The 21,972-nt window shown below is 40.9% G+C and overlaps 1 protein-coding gene across 1 annotated transcript in view; it reads left to right on the top strand.

Annotated features, from left to right (window-relative positions):
• LOC121880121 (organic cation transporter-like protein) overlaps positions 1–21,972 on the top strand; it is a 98,035-nt gene that overhangs the window by 61,426 nt on the left and 14,637 nt on the right. The window contains exons 6-7 of the mRNA XM_042387179.1: positions 1,886–2,031; positions 3,044–3,212. Of these exons, the coding sequence (XP_042243113.1) occupies positions 1,886–2,031; positions 3,044–3,212 (315 nt within the window). The remainder of the gene's footprint in view (positions 1–1,885; positions 2,032–3,043; positions 3,213–21,972) is intronic.

The raw sequence follows: 21,972 nt of genomic DNA, 5'->3' as shown, positions 1-21,972 counted from the left end.
TCCAGCACTGAGAAAATGGTATTCAACAATAAGAAATTAATAACTCTACAATGAATAGGCCTTAAGGGCACTCAACAAAATTATATCACCCCAACAGATGCACACTTCCTAACCTAACTTAACCACTACTCTGGGGAACAAAGGTTATACCTGAGATCGGAATTATGAAGAAAAATTAGATGCATTAAAAGAATCAAATCACAGTATCACTCTGGTTCCACTTAGTGACACAAACATTCAAAAAACAATACTATCAAAATTATTTAAGAAATATTAAACTACACACGTCAAGATAATATCAGTAACTGAGAAATGGTATTAACTACACCCAAATATATTGTCACTATTATTGGTTTGTTACTGGGTCCACCAATACCCGTGAACCATGCTTCCTAACCTAACACACACACAGATTCCACCTGCACTCCGTAGTCGTTTAAGGCACAACCAACAGGCACCCGTAGTTTAAGGCCCAAATCAGCCTTTCTCAACCTTGGAAAGTGTACCTCTAACTCCACTGACTCTTGGCCCCAGTGTGCGGCCCTGTATCACTCAGCTAGCTTCACTTTACCCCCAGTACATCCATGAAAGCGGAAGGGAGTGAGCCAATCAGACCTTGTACAGTTGAGAGAAGCTTTAGCTTCCCGTTAGCAAGAGGGTTTCACTAAGCTGCTCGAGACATGTGGTGTTGTGAGCCGAGGTAGAGGAGAGCTGATGACCCCAACGATCGTCCCGTCGTCAGCTGGGCACCCAGACTGCTAGATTCCCTCAAGAGATCCTTTGATACCCCGCTAAACAGTGACAGGCCTACACTGATCTGTCCAATGGCGACAATCGCCACCCTCAATCATCAACGGCAGTCTCAAACGGCAGTCAATCTCCCGCGGTCATCACTCTCGCAGTCAATTTCTCGCAGTCAAGTGGGTTCTGGCGGAAACCCTGAAATGAACTCACTGTTAGCTCTAGTTTACTTTACCACTGCCCTATCTAACCCTGTCTGAGATCGAATGAGACTTACTTGTTATACTGCAATAGTGCAACACAGGTGACTAGGCCACGTGACTATTTCTGTGACGGACGCGCAGGGACGTCTTGTTTGTCTGAATGCTTCCCCGTGACTGAGAGAGAGCCCGCCTCATGTCCTCTCAAGGCGTTAGCTTAGGCCTACGTGACATATTTTCCGCCTAACTAATAACTCCTTGGGACACCCGTAACATTATTCAGACTGATAAACGATCTAGAATAATTTCAAATTCAATAATAGTCCCTTAACTTCATGAATCGCATCATTATTAATTCGGCAAATTACATTTAATATCATATAGGCCTAGTTCCACAACCTCCCACTATGTGAGGGGAGCGCTCTCTTCCCTCAGACGACCTTGACAGCTCAGTATCGCCAATGGCGGGGCATTTGAAATTACTCTGAAATTCCTGAATATTACATATATATATATATATATGTGCAAATAAATCACTGTAGGTGCGGGAATTTCTTCATAAATAACTGTTTCAAGCAGTAAGCAGTTACAACCATTTAAGACAAAAAAATACAGAAATTGTAATTGAAAATTAGGAAGAGTAATTGTAATTATAACGTAATTGGACTTTTGTGGAGTAATTGTAATTGAAAATTGTTTAAAGGCCAATAGGCCCGCTGCAATTTCATCCATTATTAGTTCTAATGTTCTTAAAGGTAGGATATTCTACCCATAAATTTACTGATATAATAGTTAAAGTATTTGAAATTTAAAATCCTTAAGTAAAAGTAACTCACTTCTCACCCTAGATCAACTTTTACGTTGGCGTGGCGTGATCAATAGACATCTTGTGAGACTTAAATATTAATTTTCTTAAACCATATCCTATAACGCTCCTTCCTAAGGTTTGGGCGGAAAATCGTGGTGGTGGTGACACAGGTGGTGACAGCACTGACCTCGCTAAGCCTCTGTTTCCTCACCAACTTCATAGCCATCCTCATCGTCCGCTTCATCATGGGATCCGTCAACCTCCTCACCTTCTTCATCCTTGGTTAGTGATTGCAGCCTTCCCGATTTTTCTTATGCGTGGCTAGTACTGACAACCTCCTCATCTTCTGTCAACCTTTTTACCATTATTGTATTCCGTTTCTTTCGTGGATTTAAGCAACTTTTTACCTTCTTAATGTTCTTGGTCAGGAGAGGCGATCTGCTGCTATCGAGGCTACGTCATAATAGTTTGTCATCAGTGGGAAAATAAATATTGTGTAGAAGGTGGCAGTGTTCTATACTAATATTAATGACATATTTTGCTTTTCGACAAGACCCACAGTTCCTTCCTCTAGGCAATCAGTTGTTACTTAGTAACAAAGTCCTCCTCATGTCTGAGGGTGGGCAACCAGGGATCTCTGATCCAACGTTTTCATTTTGTCATTATCAACCCTCCCAGATTTTATGTCTCCGTGGATCAAACTTTTAATTGCATTCGTTGATCCCATTCCCCCTCCCCTGTCCCTCCTACCTTCAATTTCACCGATCATTATTTCCGCTGTTTTTTCTTCATCCCAAATTACTGTACCTATTCAAAGTATCGTATTTTTCGTATTATTTAAATCCCCTATATTTCTCTCTGCTTTAGCCAATCTAAGTACTTATTTATTATATATGCAATAATTTCTCATAACACTCCCTGCAGGTGAGCTTAAGAAGATCTTGGCCTATTTGAACGAGAATTCAGCAGTGGGTCTTCATCCCAACCAAAGCTGTAGTAATTTTTCGTTAAGCTTTTCTCTTTTTATCCATGGTGAGATGTATCAGTTGTAATGTAACTAAAACACTTTTTTTTTCACGTGGGCGTAATTGTCTGTCACATTAACTAACTACAAATCCATTGGCCAGTCCTCAAACAAGGAAAAACTTGTTCCCCTATTTTGTTTTTACCCGTTACCAACTTGTGTGTGAGTGTGTCTTCCACACTTTCATTAGTTCAAATGATTTCTTGAAAAGTTATATAGTATCTTGCCTCAAATATATCCAGTAATTTGTACAATGTGTTATTTTGTCAGCGTTGGAAGTGTGCGAGCCAAAGCATCGGGGCACAGTGGGCATCCTAACAGGCTTACCGTGGGCACTGGGCACGATGGCGTGGGGTGCCATGGCTTACCTAATTCGTGACTGGCGGTGGTTGCAGGCTGCCGTGTCTCTCCCCACAGTTCTCAACTTCTTTCCCCTATAGTGAGTAACATATGAGTTGTCTGGGTAATCATGGTTTGGTGAATGTCAAAATCTGATATTAAAATATGTTAAAGTTTTTCTAAAATGACTGTGAATGATGGTAAACACATTGATTATAACTGTAGTAGTTAAGTACTGTACTAAAGACTGATCATCTCGTTTTCAAATTACTGCGAAAAAATTATGTGCAACATCAGTATTAGAACGCTTCACGTGACAGTTTGTTTACCTTCAGAAACTGTGGGCAGGAAGGCACAGCGCCCCATTTCAGTGCATGAAGCTCCAATATTAAGATTATACTCAGGTCGGTCTAGCTCACGAATTTTAGCAGTATTATAAAGTTATCAGCTTGCTACTGTGATAAATAGCTTCAGGAATCATATTTCATATTGCACACTCCAGCATGAAAATCGGACGACAATTGACGAAGGATTATAGACAGAGATCTACTGTATAATCCTTCTAAATCATGACGGTTTAGGTTGTGTTATTTTTTTATAGGCGAGCCACAGCAAAAGCACAGCTTACTATGAGGCTGTGAGCAACGGTTTAGGGTACATGAAAAGTTCGTATCCATGGTTTTGGGGGCTACTGAATACAATATTTACATCCATTTTGTTTGCAAATACGAAATAATCTAACCAAACATTACCTAGCTTAACCTTAATCTAGTATTACTTTCATGTATTTTCAGGTTAGTAATAGATTAAGTTTAGGTTAAGGTAAGAGTTAGCTAAGACACGGTTGGTTAGGTAATACATTAAGATATTTTACGTATGTGACAAAACAGATGTAAATATTCTAATTCTAAATGCACATAACTGTGCTTATAATTGCATATATTGGCCAAGATTGCCAGGTATTAACAGGTGTAACAGGCCAGCTTAACTCCTTGGCCACTTTACACCCCGGGTATAAGCTGGCTTGGGCTGTTTTACCCTCCCCCAGGCCAGAATACAGTACACCCTCTTCAGTGTCACTGCTGAAAATTTATTTAAATTGTACTTACTAATATTACTTCCCAATTTATTATTTCCTAATAATTATTATTACATATCATTATTATTACTGATTTTTATTATTCCCTCGATGAGACGCCTTAGAGTGACTCGAGTTAAAAACCTAATTTAACCTAGCTTAACTTACCCCAACCCAACCCAACCTATCCCAACGCAACTTAAAGTTCAGTTGATCACCCCCAGGTGCCTAAGGTTCACTTCATCCATCGGAGTGCCTAAAGTTCAATTGATCCACCCGAGGTGCCAAAAGTTCAGTTAAATCGCCAGGGTGCCTAAAGTTCACTTGATCGAAGGGGTAGGTAAAATTCAATTGTTCCCCGGGGTGTTTAAAGCTCAGGTGTTCCCCCTGGGTGGCTAAAGTTCAGGTGTTCCCCTTGGATGGTTAAAGTTCAGGTGTTCCCCCTGGGTGGCTAAAGTTCAGGTGTTCCCCTTGGATGGTTAAAGTTCAGGTGTTCCCCCTGGGTGGCTAAAGTTGAGGAAATTAGAATGTAATAAGATAATAATAAGGATTTATGAGAAGAAATCATAATGATAATAAGAAGAAGAATTATAAGGAAGTATTAGTTTAAAAAGTCATATTATTTTGTGCACTTTGATATACAGTTTCAGCAGGTAACACCAAAGATGTGGTATTCTGGCCCGAGGGAGTGCTAAACAGCCAAAGCCAGATTAACCCCCGGGTTGATATCTGGCCAAGGCCAGCTTATACCCAGTAGTCCGGTGGCAGAGCACGGTACCTAATTTTGAGACATATAGAATGTTTTATTGTTGTTTCTGGTAGATTAAGTCCTACTAATTATATATTAACAGTGTGCCAAGCTGGCACACAGCCAAATCTCAGTTTCTAATCGAGATAGAGACTTCATTTTGGTGGCAAAATCCATGTATTCGTAGTCTTGGATTTTTTTGAAACGCATGGAAGGTTAATATGATATCAGCTTCAAGAAAATGTTCACGAAAATGTAAAAATATGTATTTCGAAAATATCCTTTCATTGATAAATCATTTTTATCTATCAAACAAACAAAGCCTTGGAAGGAATTCATTAAAACCACCATTGATAATTATTTCTGTTTTTAGGTACTGGATGGGAATTGTAAATTTGGTTTAGCAATCCATTTGATCAATATAAGAACATAAAAAAATAAGGAGTCTGCAATAGGCCGGTTGGCCTGTGCAATAAGCTATCAGCGTCAATTTCATTCCCGAACTAGTGAAACACCTTCACTTAGCCACAGCAGAAAGATCACTCCTTGCACTACCACCGATACTAGGAGGAATGGGATAGATCAATCCAGAGGAGATTGCTGCCACCGAACATCAAAACTCAGTTAAGCTCACGGCAATCCTTAATGACCACGTAATAGCTCAGAACGCAACAGGGGAGGTAGATACCAGTGAAGTAAACAAGATTTGAAGGTTCATTATGACAGAACGACAGCATGGCCAAAGTGATAAGTTGCAGCAACTGATTCTGCAAGTACCAGAGAATTTGAAGAAAAAAAAGTAGCTATAGCACAGGATGTGGGCGCCTCGAAATGGTTAACTACTGTCAGAGGACACGCACAAAAACTAAGCACAAAGAAAATGCTGCAGCAATGAAGAGAAGATTGACAATGCGGCAGAATGGGGCCCTTGAGGAAATCCTATGTAAAGCAAGAACACTGCAGGAGAGACTAAAATTGACAGGTGACGGAAAGCAAAACATCGATGACGGTGCAAGAAAGTTTGGAAACAAAATGCGTGTGAGAAAAGTGTCCTCGGCGGTAAGCTCTCTCACAGAGGAATCCTCCGGTGGGGTTCTGCCAATAAACAGAGAGACATTAAAACAACTGAAAGAAAAACATCCCCCTGCAAGTGAAGACGAAGGCATCAGGTTCCAGGGTGACTATATCCCACCAAATGCTGTCCTGTTCGAGAAAATAACAGGAGGGATGGCGTGGAAAAAGGCACTGAAGACATGGGAGGTGCTGGACCTTCAAGCCTGGATGCAAACGGTTGGAGAGTCATCCTCAGCACTAACAAGTTTGGCCCTGTAGCAAGTGATCTCTGTACTGCCAGTGCCATCCTTGCAAGAAAGCTGGCATCCTCGTTCTGCCATCACCTCCATGCTCTGACAGCCTGCCGCCTCATTCCCCTGGATACGAATGCAGGATGTAGTCTTATAGGGGTAGGGAAGTGCTGAGGCGCACCATCGGAAAATGCTTAATGGGGGTGGTAAAGGATGATGTCAGGGAAGCAGCAGGGACTTGCAAGTTTGTGCTGGCCACCAGGCTGGAGGGGAAGCTGTCATTCACGCCATTAGAACGATATTTGAGCAGCGTGATTGTGAGGCCTCTATATAGTAAACAAAAAGGCTCTAAGAGGTGATACCATCATACAGTCAACCGAAGGAACAAAGCAGGGGGACGCTGTTGCAATGGCAATGAATGCAATAGGCCTATCCGTGCTCCAACACACAATAAAATTTGAAACAATTGAGGTCAAACAAGTGGCGTATGCTGACGACCTTATAGGAGCAGGAAAAGTGGAGGACATTAAAAAGTGGTGGGACCTGGTAACATCGCGTGGTCCACAAATAGGGTACCACCCAAATGCCAGCAAGTCCTTCCTCATTGTGAAGCCAGACCATTATGAACGGGCAATGGAGGTGTTTGGCGGAAGTGAGGTCAAAATAACAAAGGAAGGCCAAAGACACCTAGGCGCAGTAATAGGCACGCCGGACTTCAAGACCGAGTACGTAGCGGGAAAGGTGAATGAGTGGGTTAGGGAAATCCAAGCTCTGTCTGAGATTGCTAACACAGAGCCACATGCGGCTTTTGCGGCACTCACCCATGAAGTCAAGGTATCATTGGAACTACCTGATGCGCACTATCCCTGATATTGGTCCCCTCCTCCACCCTCTGGAAGAAGCTATCAGCGTCAATTTTATTCCCAAATTAGTGAAACACCCTCACTTAACCCCAGCAGAAAGATCACTCCTTGCACTACCGCCGAGACTGGAAGGTATGGGATTGACCAATCCAGAGGAGATTGCTGCCACCGAACATCAAAGCTCAGTTAATCTTACGGCAGCCCTCACGGACCACATAATGGCTCAGAACGCAACAGGGGAGGTGGATACCAGTGAAGTAAACAAGATTCGAAGGTCCATTACGACAGAATGACAGCACAGCCAAAGTGATAAGTTGCAGCAACTGTTGTTGCAAGTACCAGAGAATTTTTAAAAAAAGTAGCTATAGCGCAGGAGGTGGGCGCCTCGAACTGGTTAACTATGTTACCGATAAGGGCAAATGGTTTCAGTCTTAATAAACAAGAATTTACAGATACCAATGCTCTAAGGTACGGTAGGCCAGTGGAAGGTTTGCCCTCCCAATGCGTGTGTGGCTCTTCCTATGACGCCGATCACGCCATGGTGTGCAAGAAAGGGGGCTTCGTATGTATGAGGCATGAAAAAGTATGGGATCTCACAGCAAATATGTTAAAAGAAGTCTGCCGTGATGTCAGGGTAGAACCGACCCTCCTTCCATTGGACCGTGAGATTTTTCCAACATAGGACTTCAAACACATCCAATGAAGCCCGTGTGGACGTCAGTGCTCGAGGATTCAGGACGCGGGACACCGAGCCTTCTTCGCCATCAGGATTTTTTATCCCATGGCTGCATGTCACCGTAACTTAGCTCTCGATGCTGCACACAGGAGGAGCGAGAACGACAAGTTAAGGGGATACGGGGAGAGAATTCAGAACGTTGATCAAGGCAGCTTTACTCCTCTAGTGTACACAACCTCTGGTGGGATGGGACCAAGTGCAAGTTGCTTCTACGCCAGACTCGCGGAGGTGATATCCGAACAGAAGCAGCAGCCCAGAAGTTATGTTACAGCCTGGATGAGATGTCGACTGTCCTTCTCTCTCCTTCCTTCGGCTTTGCTCTGTCTCAGGGGAACGAGAACTTCGGCCCCAAAGCCGACAACAGTTACAGATATTGACTATGAGGCAACAGTCACTGACTGCCACATAGATCTTCGGCTCAACTAACTCAACACAGTTAGGATAGCTACTTATGTATTAGGATATTTAATGTTAAGGTAATAATTTGGCAGCGAAGGTGTGGCTATTGGGGGAGGCTGGAGGCCACGGTAGGAAAAAAAATAGTAGGAATTGTAACAGTAGTAGTAGTAGTAGTGTGTGTGTGTGTGTGTGTGTGATTGTTACCAAGTGCTCTTGGCAACAACCACGATCCAAACATTGGCATCTCATTGACTATTATTGTCAGAAAAAGACATCGTCGAGATGTCCTCATTACCATAGCCATGCGTGACTAAGACCACTGTGACACAGACAGAGGATTGTTAAATCCAAACTAGCCCTTCATGTCGTCCTAAAACGGTGAAAGCAACAAGCCTCCAGAAGCGTTTTCAACACCAAGTGACTGGAGGTACAAACAGTAGAACATGCTTTCAGATAGCATTTCGACTAGGTCCTGATAAACAGGCCAACAATAAACATTCTAAATCCAATAACCGAATGGAGCACCTACAAAGCTGTCATCACAAAAGCTTGAACCGAGACCAACGGCCAAATCTGAAGGATAAACCAGTATTTGATGCAAATAGTCAGGAAATCAAAGTACTGTACTCCTTTCTTGTAAACGTGCTGCTTTCATTGACTGGAAAAACAATCCTCAGTCTCAAACCAAAGCTGATACTTTCCGCCCAGCGCAAACTCCGGGAAATGAAGAACGAATTGTAAACTATAAAAAATAAATAAATAAAAATACGTGATATACAGAAAAAAAATGCGAATCATCCCCAGGTGCGTGAATTTTTCAATTCTACTAAAGCAATCAACATCCCAACTACTCCACTCATCCAGCGGTAACTCCCTAATTAAAGACGAAAAGGGCATCTTTCAGGGCTGAAAAAAGCACTAACACTCCCTGGTCGACGAAACACCGATTTGGATGTTCTGACTACCCAGCCCAAAGCTGACCCCCCTTCGACTATCCTCAGTCCTGTGATGAGGTACCTATTCTGCCATCAAGCAGATGAAAAATAACAAAGCCACAGGTCCTCATAGAATACCAGCCGGAGACCTCTGCTGACCAGCTGTCTCCACTCCCCCTTGGAAAATACATGTGAACAGAAGGAAATCCCCCAAGATCTCAAAGATACTTTCATCATCAATATCTATAAAACAAGGGGTACCGGTCACGATTAATTCCAAGAAAACTTTCTGGCCATCGAAATAAGCAACTCAACGGAACCAAATCATAATCGGCACCTGCTATCCCTCCCTCCCCCTCCCCCCCCCCAAAAAAGTAGACCCATTTTTCCACTAGCAGATATGCACAGACTCGTGAGAAGAACTACACCAGCTTACTTTCTGGATGACCTAAATGCAAGGCACCTCGTAATAGGGCATCCAGACAACAACGCCGCAGAGCAGATCTCAAACACACTATTGACCCACTTCAACCTTGGTCCAGAATTCCCCCCACATACAGTACATCAGAGCAGGTCAAATCGCACATCCAAACTTACTACTGGAACCCGGCCCAATAACCACCAGTGACCATCTCCCTATCGCAGCCACACTTTCCACGTCTCCAATACAGATCCCTGCCAGGATGAGATACACCTACAGCCGGTCCAACTGGGTGGAATTCAAAAAGGAGTTAAGCAATCAACTACACAACAAACACACTTCCCAAATAGACACCACACTAGACAAATGGTACGAGAATGTGAGCCAAGCAATGGAACACCACATACCCATGACCACTCACCGTACATTACCTCACCCTTAATACTCACATCAATCAGGAATTCTACAGACACAATTCAGTAATTTATTAAAATTAATCATAGAACAAGGATGGACGCCAGAATACAAGACAATATTACACCATACACGAACAACTAAGAAACATGTACAAAGAAGCATACGTGAATAACTGGCAAAAACTAATAGCAAACACAGAAGCTAATTACCACAAAAATAAACAGCTAACGGGAACCTCCAGAAATAAATCAAACTACATCTTAAATAGCAATCAAATCCAATTTACAGAACCGAAAGTACAAGAATCCGAATTCAAAATATAATGGAGTAATTTATTTGCATATATATATATATATATTGATAAAATCACACGGGAAAATGGAAACAACGGAGTACCTTAGCTTTCGTCTTTATTCAAGACATCTTCAGAGGCAACTAGATTACATGATTTTATCAAGATTTATTTTATCCACGTTTTCATTGTGGATTTACATGAAATATATATATATATATATATATATATATATATATATATATATATATATATATATATATATATATATATATATATATATATATATATATATATATATGCAAATAAATCACTGTAGGTGCGGGAATTTCTTCATAAATAACTGTTTCAAGCAGTAAGCAGTTACAACCATTTAAGACAAAAAATACAGTAATTGTAATTGAAAATTAGGAAGAGTAATTGTAATTATAACGTAATTGGACTTTTGTGGAGTAATTGTAATTGTAAATGAAAATTGTTTAAAGGCCAATAGGCCTGCTGCAATTTCATCCATTATTAGTTCTAATGTTCTTAAAGGTAGGATATTCTACCCATAAATTTACTGATATAATAGTTAAAGTATTTGAAATTTAAAATCTTTAAGTAAAAGTAACTCACTTCTCACCCTAGATCAACTTTTACGTTGGCGTGGCGTGATCAATAGACATCTTGTGAGACTTAAATATTAATTTTCTTAAACCATATCCTATAACGCTCCTTCCTAAGGTTTGGGCGGAAAATCGTGTTGGTGGTGACACAGGTGGTGACAGCACTGACCTCGCTAAGCCTCTGTTTCCTCACCAACTTCATCGCCATCCTCATCGTCCGCTTCATCATGGGATCCGTCAACCTCCTCACCTTCTTCATCCTTGGTTAGTGATTGCAGCCTTCCCGATTTTTCTTATGCGTGGCTAGTACTGACAACCTCCTCATCTTCTGTCAACCTTTTTACCATTATTGTATTCCGTTTCTTTCGTGGATTTAAGCAACTTTTTACCTTCTTAATGTTCTTGGTCAGGAGAGGCGATCTGCTGCTATCGAGGCTACGTCATAATAGTTTGTCATCAGTGGGAAAATAAATATTGTGTAGAAGGTGGCAGTGTTCTATACTAATATTAATGACATATTTTGCTTTTCGACAAGACCCACAGTTCCTTCCTCTAGGCAATCAGTTGTTACTTAGTAACAAAGTCCTCCTCATGTCTGAGGGTGGGCAACCAGGGATCTCTGATCCAACGTTTTCATTTTGTCATTATCAACCCTCCCAGATTTTATGTCTCCGTGGATCAAACTTTTAATTGCATTCGTTGATCCCATTCCCCCTCCCCTGTCCCTCCTACCTTCAATTTCACCGATCATTATTTCCGCTGTTTTTTCTTCATCCCAAATTACTGTACCTATTCAAAGTATCGTATTTTTCGTATTATTTAAATCCTCTATATTTCTCTCTGCTTTAGCCAATCTAAGTACTTATTTATTATATATGCAATAATTTCTCATAACACTCCCTGCAGGTGAGCTTAAGAAGATCTTGGCCTATTTGAACGAGAATTCAGCAGTGGGTCTTCATCCCAACCAAAGCTGTAGTAATTTTTCGTTAAGCTATTCTCTTTTTATCCATGGTGAGATGTATCAGTTGTAATGCAACTAAAACACTTTTTTTTCACGTGGGCGTAATTGTCTGTCACATTAACTAACTACAAATCCATTGGCCAGTCCTCAAACAAGGAAAACCTTGTTCCCCTATCTTGTTTTTACCCGTTACCAACTTGTGTGTGAGTGTGTCTTCCACACTTTCATTAGTTCAAATGATTTCTTGAAAAGTTATATAGTATCTTGCCTCAAATATATCCAGTAATTTGTACAATGTGTTATTTTGTCAGCGTTGGAAGTGTGCGAGCCAAAGCATCGGGGCACAGTGGGCATCCTAACAGGCTTACCGTGGGCACTGGGCACGATGGCGTGGGGTGCCATGGCTTACCTAATTCGTGACTGGCGGTGGTTGCAGGCTGCCGTGTCTCTCCCCTCAGTTCTCAACTTCTTTCCCCTATAGTGAGTAACATATGAGTTGTCTGGGTAATCATGGTTTGGTGAATGTCAAAATCTGATAATAAAATATGTTAAAGTTTTTCTAAAATGACTGTGAATGATGGTAAACACATTGATTATAACTGTAGTAGTTAAGTACTGTACTAAAGACTGATCATCTCGTTTTCAAATTACTGCGAAAAAATTATGTGCAACATCAGTATTAGAACGCTTCACGTGACAGTTTGTTTACCTTCAGAAACTGTGGGCAGGAAGGCACAACGCCCCATTTCGGTGCATGAAGCTCCAACATTAAGATTTATACTCAGGTCGGGCTAGCTCACGAATTTTAGCAGTATTATAAAGTTATCAGCTTGCTACTGTGATAAATAGCTTCAGGAATCATATTTCATATAGCACACTGCAACATGAAAATCGGACGACAATTGACGAAGGATTATAGACAGAGAGATCTACTGTATAATCCTTCTAAATCGTGACGGTTTAGGTTGTGTTATTTTTTTATAGTCGAGCCACAGCAAAAGCACAGCTTACTATAAGGCTGTGAGCAACGGTTTAGGGTACATGAAAAGTTCATATCCATGGTTTTGGGGGCTACTGAATACAATATTTACATCCATTTTGTTTGCAAATACGAAATAATCTAACCAAACATTACCTAGCTTAACCTTAATCTAGTATTACTTTCATGTATTTTCAGGTTAGGAATAGATTAAGTTTCGGTTAAGGTAAGAGTTAGCTAAGACACGGTTGGTTAGATAATACATTAAGATATTTTACGTATGTGACAAAACAGATGTAAATATTCTAACTCTAAATGCACATAACTGTGCTTATAATTGCATATATTGGCCAAGATTGCCAGGTATTAACATGTGTAATAGGCCAGCTTAACTCCTTGGCCACTTTACACCCCGGGTATAAGCTGGCTTGGGCTGTTTTACCCTCCCCCAGGCCAGAATACAATACACCCTCTTCAGTGTCACTGCTGAAAATTTATTTAAATTGTACTTACTAATATTACTTCCCAATTTATTATTTCCTTATAATTATTATTACATATCATTATTATTACTGATTTTTATTATTCCCTCGATGAGACGCCTTAGAGTGGCCCAACCTATCCCAGTATACCCTAAACTAACTTAACTTACCCCAACCCAACCCAACCCAACCTATCCCAACGCAACTTAAAGTTCAGTTGATCACCCCCAGGTGCCTAAGGTTCACTTCATCCATCGGAGTGCCTAAAGTTCAATTGATCCACCCGAGGTGCCAAAAGTTCAGTTAAATCGCCAGGGAGCCTAAAGTTCACTTGATCGAAGGGGTAGGTAAAATTCAATTGCTCCCCGGGGTGTTTAAAGTTCAGGTGTTCCCCCTGGGTGGCTAAAGTTCAGGTATTCCCCCTAGGTGGCTAAAGTTCAGGTGTTCCCCTTGGGTGGCTAAAGTTGAGGAAATTACAATGTAATAAGATAATAATAAGGATTTATGAGAAGAAATCATAATGATAATAAGAAGAAGAATTATAAGGAAGTGTTAGTTTAAAAAGTCATATTATTTTGTGCACTTTGATATAAAGTTTCAGCAGGTGACACCAAAGATGTGGTATTCTGGCCCGAGGGAGTGCTAAACAGCCAAAGCCAGATTAAACCCCGGGTTGATATCTGGCCAAGGCCAGCTTATACTCAGTAGTCCGGTGGCAGAGCACGGAACCTAATTTTGAGACATATACAACGTTTTATTGTTGTTTCTGGTAGATTAAGTCCTACTAATTATATATTAACAGTGTGCCAAGCTGGCACACAGCCAAATCTCAGTTTCTAATCGAGATAGAGACTTCATTTTGGTGGCAAAATCCATGTATTCGTAGTCTTGGATTTTTTTGAAACACATGGAAGGTTAATATGATATCAGCTTCAAGAAAATGTTCACGAAAATGTAAAAATATGTATTTCGAAAATATCCTTTCATTGATAAATCATTTTTATCTATCAAACAAACAAAGCCTTGGAAGGAATTCATTAAAACCGCCATTGATAATTATTTCTGCTTTTAGGTACTGGATGGGAATTGTAAATTTGGTTTAGCAATCCATTTGATCAATATAAGAACATAAGAACATAAGAAAATAAGGAGTCTGCAATAGGCCGGTTGGCCTGTGCATGGCAGCTCCTGTCGAGAGTTACTACCACTCTCTATCATCCATGAATCTATCTAGCCTCCTTTTGAAACTTGCATGGTGATGGGTCAAAAAACTGCATGTTTCTTCTAATTCCAAGTCATTTTTAAAAGAGAATCAGCATGGCTAAATAGAATTATCATTTGAAAGATAACATAAACTGTAGTGATAATGGTGGTGGATTTTGTGATGTAGGTGTAGAATGTTTAAGGACAGTTATTACACAAAGAGGTGATACTTTACACGAACAATTGTCACATGACTCGGCTACAAGATACAGATGTTACAAAAACTGTAAGGAAGAGCTTAGTATGCCCTTAGCAAATTTGTTTAACATGTCATTAAAAACCTGTGACATATCAGAATCCTGGAGGATAGCGAATGTGATACCAATTTTCAAGAAGGGAGATAGATCACGCTCCTCTAACTACCTTCCAAATAGCTTAACATCAATTGTAGGCAAATTGCTGGAAGAAATAATCTCAAACTCAATTCTAAATCACCTCGAGGAACACAAATTAATCAATGATTCCCGGCATGGCTTCACAAATAGGCATTCATGACTGAAAAATGTATTATCATGCTTTTCAACTCTTTTCGAATCAGTGGATGACGGACACGAATAAGATATGGCTTACCTCGACTTTAGCAAAGCCTTCAACAGGGTCCCTCACGAAAGACGAATACGTAAAGTGAAGGTTCATGGAATTGGAAGAGTCATTCTAAAATGGATTAGGGCGTGGTTACAGGACAGAAAACAGAGTCAGCATTAATGGCACCAAATCCGACTGGTGTATTGTCACCATAGCGCGTTTTTTTCCCCAGCTGAAAAAAGATGCCCCGTCCCCTCCTCAAAAGTTACAGCTGATTGACTGTTGCAAACCTGTCCGATTTTGTCCTGAAGTACCCCAAGGCTCAGTACTTGGACCATTACTATTTAACGTATACATAAACGACCTAGATATAGGCATAAACAGCAACATAAGTAAATTTACTGACGACGCTAAAATAGGGCGTGAAATTAAATCTGACGAGGACTCAGCAAAACTACAGGAAGATCTAAACAAATTTTTCGCATGGTCTGAAAAATGGTATATGAAATTTAATGTGGACAAATGTAAAGTACTTTGTGTGGGTCCAGGAGACATAAACAGAGAAACCAGATATCAGATGAACATCGTTGATATAGAGAAATCCGACTGTGAGAAAGATTAAGGATTAATGATAAGGAGGAATCTTAAAGAAAGTCAACTATGTGCTTTTGCTCGAAACAAGGCTAACAAAGTACTTGGGGTTCATACAAAGGAATGCTAGTCACAAGACTAGCAAGGTCATCGAGGTATCGAGGGGAAAGTCTCATGGTATCGAGGGAAGTTATAAATTAGATAAAATCATGGCTCACCGATAGAACACAGAGAGTCAGCGTAGATGGTGTTAAATCTAAGTGGGGCTGTGTAACCAGTGGGGTTCCCCAGGGTCAGTACTGGGCACCTCTTGTTCATAATCTACATAAACGATCTAGATACTGGGATCAGCAGTGACATAAGCAAGTTTGCGGATAACACCAAAATAGGGCGGCAGATTAATTCAGGGCAGGATGTAAACGCACTACAGGAGGATTTAAATAAACTACAGAAGTGGTCAGAAAATGGCAAATGATATTCAACACGAGCAAGTGCAACGTACTTAATATTGGGAGAACAAATACTGTCATGTATACAGCCTTAACAACATCAACCTAGAAAAGTCGACTTGTGAAAGAGACTTGGGGGGTACTTGTAAGCCCGGACCTACGGCCTAGAAAACAGTGCGTTAATGTTCGAAATAAGACAAGAAGTGTAAGTAATGAGAGTGCGGAGGTCATATTGCAACTATATCTTGGGCTAGTCAGGCCCCACCTCGATTATGCTGTTCAGTTCTGGTGCCCTTACTATAATATGGATATCAATTCACTGGAGTCGGTGCAGCGAAGAATGACGAAAATGATTCCAGGACCTAGAAACCTTCCATATCAAGATAGATTAAGGAAACTAAACTTGCATTCCCTAGAAAGACGAAAAGTGCGGGGAAATATGATAGAAGTAATTAAGTGGGTGAAAGGAATCAATAGAGGATATATAGATAAAGTTCTTATAATATCTGAGCAGGATAGGACTCGAAGCAACGGATTTTTGTTGGATAAGTTTAGGTTTAGGAGGGAGATAGGAAGGAACTGGTTCACAAATAGGGTGGAAGACGAGTGAAACAAGCTTAGCAACTTTGTAGTAAGCGCTGGAACGCTGGAAAGTTTTATAAGGAGGCTGGATAGACTCATGGATGATAGAGAGTAGTAGTAACTCTCGACAGGAGCTGCCATGCACAGGTCAACCGGCCTATTGCAGACTCCTTATTTTCTTATGTTCTTATCCCAAAACTATATCTTGCGTTTGTGAGACTTCACTTGGAATACACAGTTTTAGTTCTGGTCACCGTACTACACAATGGATATCGAATCCTTAGAAACCATACAGAGGAGGATGACAAGACTAATCCCGGGCAATAGGAACCTTGAGTACCGAGACAGATTAAATCATCTGAATTTGCACTCCCTCAAGAGAGGTAGCAATGTTTTTAAATTAGACAAACTTAGATTTAGGAGTGAGATAGCTAAACGTTGGTTTGGAAATAGAGTAATGGATGAGTGGAACAAGTTACCAAACATCATCATTAACTCGAACACGCTGGGTAGCTTCAAATATAAGTTGAACGGATATATGAGTGATAGGGGTTGGGTGTAAACGGGAGTTTCTTCCAGTCTTATGTTCTTATACACCTCTAAGCACCACATCAAACGCTACCTTTCAAAATAAGGTGACACCAATGTTGAACCAACAGTAAAAAGAAGTTGTCGCTATAAAGCACATTGTATCTTCTGTGGAGAGAAATGCCTGGAGTTGGATCTTTGCACCCATGATGATGATGATAATGAAGTAAAGTGGCAAATAACTTTGCCTGAGGAGAGGAGAGGAGAGAGAGAGAATGAAAGCATAGAAACGGGAAGTAAAGTAGTAGGGGGTGATAGCAGGTGAGCTGTCCACCTAGCTGAGACGAGTTGATTGGTTGGGGTGGTGGCCACACACAGCAGACGCCCACCCGCTCAAGGGAGGCAGGTGTGGGGGGGGGAGCTAAGCTAGCTAGGCATTCATTATTGTAATGGGTCTTGATTTATGTTTGTTAGATGGTGGTGTTATTTGTTCACATATATGTGTAAAGTGGGTCTTGTTCTTCTGTGTTAGCATGGAGGCTCTTGGGCCACCGGCTGTGTGTTTTAGTAGTTACTTCTTCTTTTAACTGGGAGAATATTGGGTCCTCCAACTCTTTCAAGTTTGCTCCAGATTCTCTGAGCTTGGATGTGTGTACGTGTCTTCATAGGTTCGATATCGTATAATTCGTGAAGTTCTTGTATTTTGGTGGTGTATGGGGGGAGTTCCTTTGATGGTCTACGGATAGCTTTGTTTTGTACTGATTGAAGTATAAGTTGGCTGGATTTGCTGATCGTGCTGAGTGGTATTGGTGGATATTCCAGGTGGGGGCGGACAAGTGCTTTGAGTAGGTGTAGTTGAATTTTGTTGTCCATTTTGCTAAATCTTCGTAGTTTTGTGAGTTGTGATTGGGCAAGCATTTTGCGTTGTGTTATGTGTTTTGCTATGCCTGTTCTTGTTATTGTGAGTCCCAGAATTTTGCCTTAGTTGGAGTATTGTGTAGGTACGTTGTTGACTGTGTTTGGTGCTGGGTTTATTTTGGCAATGTGTATGATCTTTAGTTTCTGTGTATTGGTTTGTATTTTCCACTTTTTTTTCATATTCGTTAATTTGCTCGATGGCGTGGGCTGTTTTTCGTGCCATCATCTGTTTGCCCTTGCCTGGATGTCGGATGATTTGGGTGACGTCATCAACATAAGCTATGTATTCTCCGTGTGTTGGAGGTGGCATGTCCGCCGTGTATATTGTGTAGAGTGTTGGCGAGAGGTTACTTCCCTGTGGTACTCCGCTGAATAACTTGATGCTTGGGCCTATGTGGTTACTAATGATAATTTTGGTCTCTCCGTTATCAAGGAAGTTACAAAGAAAAGAAGTGAAGTTGTTGGGAAGTTCTTGGGTGGTAATTTTGTTTTTCAGCCCTAAGTGCCAGACCTTATCGAATGCTTTTGCTACGTCCCTTAATACTACGTTACATTGATCTCTGTTGTGCATTGCGTTTGCTATGTTTTCGTAAATTAGGGCTAAGGCTGTATGGGTTCCTCTGTTTTCTAAATCCTTGCTGCCTGGGGTTGTATTTGTCTTCAAGTTCGAGGTGTATTCTCAGTCGGTGGTTAATGATTTTATCTAGGACTTTTCCCGGTGTTTCTAGAAGAGAAATTGGTCTGGAATTTGATATTTGAGTGGGGGATTTAACTCGTTTTGGTAAAAGGCTGATCTTTGCTGTTTTAAATTTCCTTTGGAAGTGACCAGAGGCAAGTGATGCATTAAAAATGTTTCTGACTTGGAGTATCATGTTGATTGGTAGATGCTGGAGTTCGGGTTGGTTTATTTTACTGATGCCCGGGGCCTTGTTCTTGAAATTGTTTATTGTTTTGTGTATTTCCTCTGCGGTGATTGGTTTGATCAGTGTGGAAAAGTCGTCAAGAGTGTTTATGTCTATGTTGGGACTTGGTTGCCAGATGTGGGTTGTGTGTGTCATGTGATTGGTTACTTGTCGCTCGATGTTCGTACAGAAGTTCAGGTTGTCTTCCTGGCTTATTTGAAATATTTTGCTCTAATATTTCCTGAATTCAGGTTCTCGTTCTTTGGCTTCAGTTAATTTGATTTGGTTGCTGTTAAGTCGATGGCGTCGTGTTATCAAATGTCTCACTGCGGATCGTCGGAGCTCTAGAAAAACAGTAAAGGGAGTTATTGCGGAAACATGTGAGGAGCGCAATGATGACTGGGCGGGTCCGACTAATTACCCAAATGTACCCAAATGGAGCCGCAATGAAGTCAAATAATGGTCCTACATGAATAAATCGGGTTACCAATCTATTCTCGACTAGTATTTGGTGTCACAAAGTAAAAAAAAAATGGAAAACGTAATTTATTTGAGTTAATAGATCGAGTGCATGTACCGAACCTAACCTAACCTAACCTAACCTAACCTCGACTAGTATTTGGTGTCACGAAGTCACAAACAATTGGTAAACTTAATTTATTCTGAGTTAATAGATCAAGTGCATGTACCTAACCTAATCTAATCTAACTTAACCTAACACAACACAACTCAGATTAAATTAAGTTTATCAATTTTTTTGTGACTTTATGACACCAAATAATAATCGAGAAGTGATTCACAGCCCGATTTACGCTTGTACGACCATTATTTGACTTCATTGCGGCTACATTTGGGTACATTTGGGTAATTAGTCGGACCGTGACTGGGCAGCTAAAGTCAGGCTGAGCGTCAAAGCAGCTGTCAGTGACCTCCATGCAGCCGATACCCAGTACCATAAGGACTGCATTTCACCTTTCAGACGTAATATCAGGTCCTCTTCAGGTGTCACTGCATCAGAAGAACGTGAATTTTATCAAGTGATGGTGAACTGTATTCTGAGTGAGCAGTCACGTATCTGGAATGCTGTTGAGATTGAAGAAATGTATGTTTCATATGGAGGTCAATTCTCTTCACGTAGATTGTTGATTCAAAAGTTATGTGATAGATCTGAATCAGACCTTACTCGTCAAGAAACAGGCTCGAAACACATGAAGTTATTATCAAATGACGAGGACGATATCGAAACAGCCATAGTGATAGTGGCCAAGAAGATCATCGGTGATAAGACTGTATACTTCTGGAGCCACTTTTGAGGAAAGGTAGACAGACCACCTCTCACCCCTAATCAGAGTGTGCTGAATCCAAATTTGGTGTCTGTCGCATTGTCAGACCAGTCTTAACTCTTTAAATCGCGGAAAGCAAGATGACCGCCGTGATCACCACTGCAGTATAAGATTTACTATATTTCAACGTGTAAACAAGCTAGAACAATAGTTTTGGTGTCGTTTCCTTGGTTTTGAGCGTCAAGGAGTTCATATTTCACACTGTAAACACCGTAAATGAAATACGACATAAAGCCAGTGGTCAGGTGTCATGGTTTTTCATTGTAATGGTCTAACTGCAGATTATATTATATAAAGATTATAATATATTGTGTTTCTTATATTTCTTACCGTAGAGTTCGATACCTTCACACTGGTTACTTACAGGAGATTATGATGTATCTACGTAGAAATTCACTCCATCACTCGACATTCTATGATTTATACTTAATAAATGATGATTTAATGAGTTCCATTAATTTCCATCATCCATCTACGTTTATGGTTATACTTTGTCATAACCAATCAGTCATTACCTTTAGTAATAATAAGATAGGATCACACATACGGGCAGATAATTGCACTTGCATTTATTTGGCAAGTTTCCATGCAATGATTTACAATTTGCATGGATATATGAGTCACTCACATTCACGCTGTAATAAAATTAATCTTCTAAAAGAGGGAATTTTAAACTTGGGGACACATGTGATTACTCTTCTATGGGTATGTCTTAACAGAGCCTTAATTCTTCAAGTGATACATTTACTGCCAGCCTGGATTGCTCTTGTTGCAACCAGGCTTCCGCACAAGAACTTCTTTCCACGGGGAATAACAACAAAAAGGTAACCTTGGGTTACCACACATAGTCTAGCGTCACTGACAGTCACTGTAGACGGTTGTCGCGGCAATGAGAACTGGTAAGCGTGACTTAATTAACCACTAAGGTGCAATAGACCAGCCTGGATTGCTTTTGTCGCAACCAGGCTTCCACACGTGATTTTTCCAAGGGGATAACAACCTAGGTTAACACACTTAATCTAGTGTCGATCACGGTCACTGTAGACGGGTGTCGCACAGGAGAACTCTGTAAGCGTGACTTGATTAACCATTTACTGTAGGTTTGATAGGCCAGCCTGGATTGCTCTTGTCGCAACCAAGCATCCACACGTGATATTTCCACGGGGATAACAACCTAGGTTAGCACACTTAGTCTCGTGTTACTGACGGTCCACAGGACGGGGTGGTGGTGGAGGACTCTGTGTGGTGTCCCGTTCCCTTCAGGGTAGGGATGACGTCTTAACTAACCCATGGCCTAGGCCCTAGGGGATACTACTCAAAATGTAGTTTTGGGGCGTGAGGCGATGAACAGTACAACACTGTCTCAATGGCCTCCCCCTATGGACTGGCTAACATACCACTAATGGAAAAAATATGTCTTAGTCATGGCTCGCCGGGTGCCTTATCTCTCGTAAAACAAACTTTGTAGTTGGTTGTGTGGGTAAGCCTAACGCAACCCATGACATCATGACTGGGTACAAGTGAACAAGGATT

This window comes from Homarus americanus, unplaced genomic scaffold, assembly GCF_018991925.1.
Source record: "Homarus americanus isolate GMGI-L3 unplaced genomic scaffold, GMGI_Hamer_2.0 scaffold30108, whole genome shotgun sequence".
Classification (NCBI taxonomy): domain Eukaryota; kingdom Metazoa; phylum Arthropoda; class Malacostraca; order Decapoda; family Nephropidae; genus Homarus; species Homarus americanus.
This window is presented reverse-complemented; position numbering and strand designations above follow the sequence as displayed.